Source organism: Mustela erminea, chromosome 18 (genome assembly GCF_009829155.1).
Source record: "Mustela erminea isolate mMusErm1 chromosome 18, mMusErm1.Pri, whole genome shotgun sequence".
Lineage (NCBI taxonomy): Eukaryota > Metazoa > Chordata > Mammalia > Carnivora > Mustelidae > Mustela > Mustela erminea.
Genome location: NC_045631.1, coordinates 60,592,722 through 60,602,216, shown reverse-complemented (window position 1 = coordinate 60,602,216; position 9,495 = coordinate 60,592,722). Strand labels below are relative to the sequence as shown.

The following is a 9,495-nucleotide window of genomic DNA, read 5'->3' as shown; positions in this document are numbered from 1 at the left end:
CCAGGAGCAGCTGCCCTGGCTGGTGAGATGTGTAAAGAAAGGGACCCTCCTCTTGGGAGGTCTTAAAGGCCAAAGCCACCCCAGGCCCATTCTGGTTGCAGAGTCCCCTCACGTGTGTGAGTCCCCGTGCCCTGAGGGGCTCCCCTCTCGCGGACTTGGCCTGCACGTGGGCATGTTGGCTGAGACTGCCCCCCAAGACGCCGTGGCCTCCGGGGAGACACCGAGGACGTCAGGCGGACGCCGAGGCACAGTTAGGATTCCGGACCACTGACCACCTGTACAATAGTTCATATATTTATTCTTAAGCAAGTTATCAATAAAAAATTTAATACTAAAATGCCTTTACATAGAGTTTGCTGTTCATAAAACCTTTGTGTTTTTTGTTTGTTTGTTTTTAGTGTTTACATTGAAAAAAAAAAATCCAACCATCCTCTTAGTTTACACATTTACAAGAGCGAGCTCCGCCGCGTCCACCCTGGGTCAGAGGGCAGGCCGCATGGCCCACACGCTCCGGTGGAGGGACGGACGGGAGAGTCAGCGCGAGGGCCGGGAGAAGGGGCTGCTCCTTCGCTGCGTGCCCGGGCTTGCGAAGGGCCTCGGACTCTCGCTGTTGCGGCTGGGCCGTCCCCACTCTGCGCCTTGGCGCCGGGCGCGTCTTCTCCACTCTGCTTGTGCAGCCGCGAGCAGGCCCTCGGGCGCCGCCTCCGGGGTGACTGCCAGGACTGAAATATTGCACTCGTGCCGAGACAAAGGGGAGAGCGAGGTGGGAGAGGTAAGCTGGTGGGCAGGGGACCCCCTCCCTGCCCCTGTGCTTCCCGTGGAGCCAGGAGCGGGAGGTGGGGCCGGAGTGGTTTCCCGGCCGGAAAGGAAGGGGCCAGAGAGGGGCCCGGCTGGGGTGCCGGGCACCCACCGACATCCCACATTTTCCAGGGACCTGGGCTGCAGAAACAGTGACTAACTTGGGGGGGGCTTTCTTGGGGTTCCTGGGGAGTGTGGTGGCACGTGAGGACACGCGGCCCTACGTAGGTTTCTGGGATAAGAGCTGCTAGGCCGTGGGTCTGGCTCACCCGGTCTCTCTTGCCACAGGAGGAATGAGGGGGTGACAAGCACTTTGAGGCTCTTGGGTGCGGGGTGAACAGCCCCTCGTGGGCGTGGGTTCAGGCAGACAGGAGGGACCCGAGCGGCCCCATGCCCCAAACACTGGTCTCCCAGCCCGGCCATCGGCCATGCCCAGCGGCCACAGAAAAGGCGCCGGAACCTCCCGGTGAGTTGGCGGGGGCTGGCCCCTTCCCTGCTCCGAGTGGAGGCTCGGGCAAACCGACCATCGCAACGGAAATCAGTAAGAACTTGGAATATTCAGGAAATAAAATCAAAATGTCATTTTTTTCCATATCGATACGTTAAAATATTTGTTCATATTTGTTTTGAACAGAGGTAAGATACACATATGGCTGCTGGGGGACCAGCTGGTCCTGGTTTTATTTCAGCCTCTGGAATCCCTTCTGTCCCCGGGGACCCTCAGGGGGCCTCCCTCACTGCCCTGCACCCCAGCTACGCTTTTCCTAGTAGGTGGGTCAAAAGGGAATAAACACCAGTGTGACTCCATCGCACGGGGCCCCGCGATCAGTGCCGTGACCGAGGGTCCTGTCCTCCCTCCCGTGGCCAGCCCCTCCCCCAGCTGCTTCCGTGGCCACAGACGCCCCCGTCAGAGCTCAGCCAGGCTGAGCAAAACAGTGCATTTTCAACGAAAACCCCCAGAACGAAACCTACACACGCACGCACACACTCACGCACACGCATGCACATACACCCTCATCACGCGTGTGGGGAGAAAAAAAAATCCTCTTCCACTATTTTTTTCCATAAAACTTCCCGCAGAAATACAATATTTACATAGAGAAATAAATAGACAACACACCTGATTTCTGCTTTCCCTGGCGGGAGACAGTCGGAGGTACTAGGGAGAATATGGCTTGGATTCTGATCTCTCGGGGACGGCCGACGGGAGCGCGGGCTCCCGTCCGGGCGGCCGAGGCGGGGGACCCCCGAGGGCCGGGCGCCGCTCCCCGGGGAGAGGAATGCGAAGCCTGGGCCCGGGCGCGCTTGCATATTTGCCGACTCGCTGCGTGCTCCTGCCGCCCGCCGCTCCCTGGGCTCGAGCCCCGGACCCGCTCGGCCGGGCTCAGCCCAGGATAGGCGCTCCGTCGGCCGCCACCAGGCGCCCCGTGGTGGGGTCGTACGTGCCCGCCAGGTAGTAGAGGTCGCGCCGGTCCTGGCACCGGCGGCCCCGCGCCATCTGCTCGTACTGCTCCCGCCCCACGACCTGGCACTTGTGGGAGATGGTCTGCACGTCGTTCTCGTCCTCGTGGCAGGACTGGTACAGCGCGTTCTGTCGGGGGAGCGGGGAGCTGGGCGGGGCGGCGCTGGGGAGCCCCGTCCGGCGCGGGGCCCGCCTCTCGGTTCTGGGAGGGCCCCTCAGATCAGCTCTGGAGCCGTGGCCCCGGCACTCTGGGTCCTGCCCCTCTCTGAAGCGTCTGCAAACCCGTGTCCTTCCCGGGGGAGAACAGAGGGGATGCTGGGGGCCTCCTGGGTGGGGTCTGCTGCGGAGAGGGCCTGCTTGGGGCCGCGTGCCCCCTGCGAGGTGAAACCATCCCCCTGCCACAGGGACCCTGGGAGGCACGGCCGGGGAGGGACCCCGGTGACCTGTCTCCAGTGCCTCCGCCCTCCGCGGGGACGCCTCAAGGTGTGGGGGGCGGGGGGGTGTTCACGGATGGGGCCACTCCTCTGGTTTTGCCTGCCGCCCCTGCCCCCCATCCCCCCACCTTGGGTCTCCACCTCCCCCAGGCCCCCGCCTGCCCCGGCTCTCACCTTCCCATCGCTCTGCCGCTTCCCCAGCTTGGTCTCCTCCGGGTGGTAGAACCACTTGACCTTCACCACCATGTTGCTGCCCCACGACTCCCACATGCTCTCAATGCGGCCGATGTAGGGCAGGTTGGGCCGCCCGGCCGACAGGAACACGGCGCAGTCCCCGACGCGCAGCGTCTCCTTGCCCCGGACGATGGCCTTGTAGAACAGCTTCCTGGCTTTCCCCTTCATGCCCCGGCGCTGCAGGGGACATAGCCAGAGGCAGACGGCAGTGAAAGACCCGGGGACTGGCGGGCAGGAGAAAGACAGGGAGGGACAGAGGGACAGCGGAAGGACAGACGGCACGTCTCGTGTGCAAGCGCGTGTGCACAGACGCCTTCGAGGGCCAGACGGGGCGCTCCAGGGTTAGGGTCACGCCCGTGCCCGCCCTGCACGCTGGGTCATGACTGAGGAGGGATGCTGGACCGGAAGGTTTGGAGGGGAGGAAGCCACGGGGGTGTCCACGGCGGTGTGGCTCCCAGGGCAGAGAGGCACAAACGGCGTTTCTGTCCATAGAGTGCGTGTGCACGCAGTGGGGCAGCACCCTGCAGCCCCCTGAACCCACTCCGTTGTGCACACAGAAAGATGTACCCCCGGGGGTCTGCCGCATGGGAAGCAAAACTCTGGGGGACACGCCCCACGGCACCGTGCAGGCGGCGGGGACTCAGAGGGGACACGGGGGCAGCTGCCTGCCTGGTCACATCACGCACAAGCTTTTGCTCTTCCCAAAGTTCATTTTTTTCTGTTTGTCGACCCGAAATAGAAAAACCGAAAGCAGGACGAGAGGGAGGGAGCGCGCGGGCTTCCGGGCAGCAGGGGCTCCCGGCGGGTGGGGCGGGGGGCCGGGCCACCTACCTGCGTGGGGTTCCCGGACCACTTCCAGAGCTGCCGGGCGGGCAGGAAGGCAGAGATCTTTGGCCGGTTTTCCACGGAGGGCAGCCGCTGCCTCCGCGAAAGCTCTTTGGCTTTGGAGAAGCTCAGAGCCTCCTTGCGCTTCAGCTTGGACTTGCCGCCGCCGGGGCCCGTACCCGCGCCCCCGCCGGCCACGGCAGCCCGGGACAGGAAGCAGCGCTGGGCGTGCGCGTGGGGCCCGCCGCCCTTGGAGCGCAAGGCCTCGGGCCGCGCCAGGAGGGCGGGCACGGGGTGGGTGAGGCAGGTCTGCAGCAGCAGGGCCGGGTCCTCGTCGTCGGAGCTGTAGGAGGAGCCCTCGTCGTCCGAGGAGCAGAGGCTGGAGGTGGACAGGGAGCCCGACGACGAGGAGGTGGAGGAGCCTGAGGAGGACGACGACACCGACAGGCGGGCGAGGAAGCGGGAGGGCACGCCGGGGGCCAGCCCGGGCCCGTCCTCCTCGTCGTCCGAGTAGGAGCTGTGGCAGTCGCTGTCGCAGGGCAGCGGGAACTCGGCCTGGCCCGCGAACTTGCGCAGCGCCAGCCCCATGGGCAGAGGGTGCACGGGCGCCCGCCCCTTCCTGTCCTTGCCCACCAGGGCCGGGTGCGCGTAACTGGGGCTAGGCAGGGGCCGCCCCAGCTTGGGGTCCTTGTCGCCCACGAGCAGCGCCTTGCAGTTCTTGTTCTTGGGGGAGGTCACGCCCTCGTGGTCCAGCTTGACCAGGAACTCGCCGCCCGCCCGCCGCCGCGCACCCTTCTCGGCCTCCGCGCGCTCGGCCTTCTTGGCCCGCAGCAGCTTGTGCGCGCCCCCGGGCAGCCCCGGCCCGGCCCCGCCGACGAAGGGCGCGTAGGCGCTGGCCAGGCTGCTGAAGGAGTCGGCGCGGAAGCCGTTGCCGAACACGGGGGCGGCCACGCTGTGCACGGGGAACAGCGCCTCGCGGGCCCGCAGCTTCCTGGCGCTGCCGTTGAGCTGGAAGAGGTTCTGCAGCGCGCCGGGGCCCTTGCTGCCCGCCGCCGCCACCGCCTTCCGCTTCGTCTGCGCCACCGCCGACCAGCTCAGCAGCGGGCTGCCCCGGCGGCCCAGGAAGTGGTCTGCGGCCCCCGCGGGGGGCTTGGCACCTGAGGTGAGGAGCTCCGCCTTGCCTGGGGGGGGCAGGTGGAGTCAGAGGTCCCACCTGTTCCCCCCCAACCCCCTGCCGAGCTCTGGGCACTCCGCCCCCTCCCCCCAGGTGCTTCCCTGCGCCTCCCCCATGGGTACCGGCTTTGTCTTTGCTGACGGACTTCTTCCCGGGGGTCTTCGAGGCTTCGGGGCCGTCATGCACCTTGGGGGACAGGCTCGGGGCGGGGGCCTCGCTGGGTGGGGGGACCTCGAAGGAAGATTTCTTGGTCCTCCGGCAGCTGCTGGACACCAGCAGTGCGGGCGAGGGCTCAGTGCCTGCAGAGTGGACGTGCGGCCTCAGCGTGGCCCGGCTTTCCCCCAGGTCTTGGGAGGAACCAAGGGAGGGGAACAGCGTGGTGGCAGGGAGGGGGCAGGGAGGGGGCAGGGAGGGGCCCCCCGCAGCAGCAGCCCCAGGGCTCACACTGGATTTTGAAGTCGGGAGGCAGCAGCCGGATGTTGGAGACGGCGATGTGGCCGGTGTCGCCGTCATCGAACTCCACGACCACGGAGTCCAGGTCCTCCTCCTCGTCGCTACGGGAGCCTGGGGGTGAGGCCCAGCTGAGCAGGGGGCCCTCTCCGGCTCCGCGCGGCTCGCCCCGGCCGCCAGGTGGGGGGCTCCTGGCGCCTCGCAGACACCGGGACCATTCTGCCTCCTCGGGGCTGCCCCGGCTGCCAGGACACAGACAGCCTCGCCGCAGCCACTCACTCACCTGCACGACCCCGGGGCTCCACACCCTTGCTTGTGGCCCAGGGGACCCCACATTCCCTGTTGTTCCCGGCCGGGCCACGTGGATGGCCACAGCCGCCCGCCCTGTCCCCACCCAGGGCCCAGGGAGCCGTGTCTGCGGAGCCTGGACGCCGGACGTCGGCCCGGCTCACCTCGGACCACGTTGCCCGGGTACAGACAGCGGGACTTCTGGCTCCAGTAGGCACAGACCCTCGTGCCCGGGGGGAGGTAGCGGCTGGACTGCGGCCGCACATCCAGAACCTGCGGGGCCGGGAGACGGGCAGTGAGGGGGTGGCGGGGCCGGCGGCCGCGGGGCGTCCCCTCACCGCCCGCTCCCGGCCCCGCCGGCCCCGCACCGCCTCCTGCAGCAGCTGTTCCAGCGAGTAGATCCTGGGCCGGTTGCCTCTCTCGCCCTCGATGACGATGCTGTAGCTGCGGGAGCAGACGTGTGAGCGGCCCGCGCGTCCCTGCCCGCCCCCCCGCCCCGCGCTCCCCCGGGCCTCACATGTCAGGGGGCTGCAGGGTCCTGACGCTGCCCGCGTACAGCAGACTGTCCTCCTTGGGAATGAGCACGGGCAGCCCGTCCTGCAGGTCCTCCTTGTGGATGGTGCACGAGCGCGCTGAGGGAGCAGAGCGTCAGCGTCTGCACGGCCCCGCCGCCGCCCCTGCCGCCCGGCACCCAGGGGCACTCCGGGGCCGCTCACCCAGGGCTGCGCTCTGCTCAGCGCTCAGAGGCCGGCTGGCGGCCGCCGGCTCTTCCTCCTCTTCCTCCTCCTCCTCCTCGAAGCTGCCGTTGTCGTCAAACGCAAAATCGTTGTCCACCGCAAAGCTCTCCAGCAGCCGACTCACAGCCCGGCCCTTGCCCTGGGGGGCCAGAGGGGTCAACTCCCACTGGAGGGTGGGCGGGAGAGGCCTGCGTCCTGACCCGGCGCCCGGGGGATGGGGGCGCTACCTGCTGGCCCACGGCCTCGCTTTCCACCGTGCCTACCTTCCTGCCCTTCCCCAGGATGGCCTTGGCGTTCCGAGGCGACAGCGCGATGGACAGGGCCCCATTCTTCCGCTGTTGGGGCGGTGGGAAGGAAGGAGGTCAGCGTGGCCCCGGCCTCCGGCTCCCGGCCAGCCCAGGGTGCGCCCAGGGGCCTGGTGTGTGCTGACGCAGGGCAGCCCACCGTGAGCAGGGAGAGAAGGGGGAGCGAGCGCTCCCTTGGCATCACTGCCCGCCCACGGCACCCAGGACCGCCGGGGCCCCCGTGGCCCTCACCCTCAGCCCCGGCTGGAGAAGCGTGCTCTTGCGCGTGGCTCTTTTGAGACGCTCGCTGGCCAGCTTGCTGCCCTCCTCGCGGCAGGTGAAGGCCCGGGCGGGGCTGAAGAGGGTGTCCCTGCTGGAGGCGGCCCCCGCGTCTGTCCGCAGGCTGCCTTTGGCCTTGCCCTTGGCCTTCTTCCTGCCTGGGGCGCCCGGGGGCCTGCGCCCTGGGGCACGCTCCAGCTTGGCGCCCACCTCGGTCTTCACCACACGCCTCTTGACCTTGACCTCGCTGTCTGGGCTGGACAGGCGGCAGGCCCCTGTGGGGGGAAGGCGGCTGTCCCAGGGGTCCCCGAGGCTGGGAACCTCCCCCCACCCCGAGGCAGACCCCTGGCCCGCCCGTGCCTCCTGGTTACCTAGCAAGCCCTGCCTCTCCTTCTTCTTCTTGGCCTTCTGGTTGGCCTCCATCTTGACCACAGAAGAGGGGGAGGGCCCCAGCACGGTCACGCTGGCCCCCGCGTGCAGCGTCAGCCCGGGCTCCTTGGGGGGTGCCTCTGTCCCCAAGAACCTCTCGCAGTTCTCGCTGTCATAGCCACTGCCTGGGGGAGGCCGAGGGCTCAGGTGACTCGGCGTCGGGGCCACACCGTGTTGGGGTGGGGTCGGGGGCCCGACGGTCTGGCGCACAAGCTATGTTGGGGGGTGGTGAGGGGGCCGTCACTGTTGCCCTTGGGGCTACTATAGGGGAGAGGCACCTGGGCCAGGCACCTGGGGAGGATGTTTGCTCCAGGATGGGGAGGGTGGGCCTCTCTGACCTTCCTCTCCCGGCCTCTGCTTGCCTTTCTTACGCCCTGAGCAGCAGGGCGCCCGCCTCTGGGCCTGGGCACGGCCCTCCCCAGGGCAGCCCCTCCCCCAGCCGGCCTCCTGCTTCCTCTTCCCTCCCTCTGCTCTTTCTCCAGCGAGAGCGTGGAGGGGGCGGGCAAGGCCTGGGGCGGCCGAACCATTGATCTTCCCAGACGCCGGTCTCCCTGGACACGCGGCTTTGCTGGGGGCCAGATACCCCTCCGGGTCAGACCGGCCGGACGCTGCAGGAAAGCAGCCTTCAGCAGGCGGAAGGCCTATTTTTAGCCCCTGTCCAGGATGTGTCCGGGGGCTCCTTCTCCCCATGGCCCTGCAGAGAGCCACTGGGCTCAGCCTTGGGGCGGGGGCTGCTTCCCCCGCAGCTGTAGCGGGAGGCTGTCCTCTTCAGAGGTCCTGACCCGGCTCTGAGGGCTCTCTCAGCCGTGGGCCCTCTCCCCCAGGCCCTGGGGGACCGCAGTGGACGTCCTGGCTGGGGCCCTCATGCCGACGACTTGCCTGCCTCCTGTGCTGTGGCCACCGAAGCCTGGGCCGGGAACTTGGGTGTCTCCCTGCTGGCGCCACCGTCCTCGGGCTGGGTGTGCCGGGCTGCCCCGGGCACCTTGGCGGTCTTGCCTCGGGACAGCTTCTTCCGGATGCGTCCCCCGGGGGCAGCCTCCTTCCGCCTGAAGGGGCCGAGGCCGGCAGGAAGCCCCTTGGTCCTGACCTTCGGCTTCAGCTGGGTCACTTTGTGGGCTGCGGCGGACGCCAGCTCGCCCTGCCCACTGCCTCTCTTGCAGCGAACCTTGTCCTAGAAAGGGCGGCAGCGGTCAGTGTCCCCACCCCGAGCCGCCCTCCCCCCACCGGCCGCCGGCCCTCTGCCAGGGTCAGCGCCAAAGCCGCACTTCCCCGGGTCCTGCCCTCCGAAGTCCAAGGGGGGGCTTCACCACTGGAACCTACCCATCCCCCGCCCCGCAGCAACCCCCAGACCGCTCCCTGACTGCGGAGGGAGCCCACGGGCCCAGGGGTCTCACCTGTCCCTCTCAGGGCCCTAAAGTGGGGGATGGGACAGGGGGTGCCCTGCACGCAGAGGAAGGGCCCACTGGCAGCGAGAGAAAGCCCCTGAGGGAGGCCGCCCACTACGCAAGGGAGCGGTCCAGTCACCGTGGACAGCACGGGCTCTCACGGCTTGGAGTCTGGAGCCCAGAACAGTCTTTCTCTTTCCGCTGGAGCACAGACGTGGCGGACGCACGAGCGGCCGGAGCCACACCCGGCTACCTGCGGCTCCGCAGGCCTCTACTTCCTCATCTGGCAGGGGGACCCCAGCTGGGGGCCAGCACGGGGCGGGTGTGTGGCCTGCAGCCGTCTGCCCGAGTCCCCGAGTCCCCGCGCCCGCGGAGGCTGCCGCAGTGCTCACCGCCGATGGTGCCTGCAGGCCCGCGTAGACACCGGCCTCCAGTCGGCTCTGCTTCTTCGGGGGTCCGTCGCTGCCCCGCAGCTCAGCACACAGCAGGCTCAGGCTGGACCGCACCGCTCTGGGGGGATGGGGTGCCGGTGGACGTGGGTCAGATGCGAGCCTGCCTCGGCCCCCGGGCCCTGTCCGCCCAAGGGTCCCTGTGACAGCAGCTAAGAGACCCTGCCCCGCCCCCACATGGGCTCTGCTTCTTTCCTGGACTGGACATAGCTGTTGGGTGGTCCCAGGGGCTGAGCCCCCCGCTTCCCGGCCAGGGCCTCCGCTCGC

At 68.3% G+C, this 9,495-nt stretch overlaps 1 protein-coding gene across 3 annotated transcripts in view; it reads right to left on the bottom strand.

Moving 5' to 3' along the window:
• Positions 1 to 272: 272 nt before the first annotated feature.
• The window catches only part of BAHCC1 (BAH domain and coiled-coil containing 1), a 57,253-nt gene continuing 48,030 nt past the window's right edge, over positions 273 to 9,495 (bottom strand). For 2 of the 3 annotated variants that reach the window (XM_032322104.1, XM_032322102.1), the window contains exons 14-27: positions 9,172 to 9,289; positions 8,274 to 8,565; positions 7,337 to 7,519; positions 6,939 to 7,240; positions 6,666 to 6,740; positions 6,382 to 6,541; positions 6,183 to 6,297; positions 6,034 to 6,109; positions 5,830 to 5,938; positions 5,372 to 5,491; positions 5,050 to 5,226; positions 3,760 to 4,934; positions 2,869 to 3,105; positions 273 to 2,389 (exon numbers count right to left, since the gene is read on the bottom strand). In XM_032322104.1, coding sequence (XP_032177995.1) covers positions 2,183 to 2,389; positions 2,869 to 3,105; positions 3,760 to 4,934; positions 5,050 to 5,226; positions 5,372 to 5,491; positions 5,830 to 5,938; positions 6,034 to 6,109; positions 6,183 to 6,297; positions 6,382 to 6,541; positions 6,666 to 6,740; positions 6,939 to 7,240; positions 7,337 to 7,519; positions 8,274 to 8,565; positions 9,172 to 9,289 — 3,346 coding nt within the window. In that variant the 3' untranslated portion in view covers positions 273 to 2,182. The remainder of the gene's footprint in view (positions 2,390 to 2,868; positions 3,106 to 3,759; positions 4,935 to 5,049; positions 5,227 to 5,371; positions 5,492 to 5,829; positions 5,939 to 6,033; positions 6,110 to 6,182; positions 6,298 to 6,381; positions 6,542 to 6,665; positions 6,741 to 6,938; positions 7,241 to 7,336; positions 7,520 to 8,273; positions 8,566 to 9,171; positions 9,290 to 9,495) is intronic. The other variant, XM_032322103.1, reaches the window with a different exon arrangement.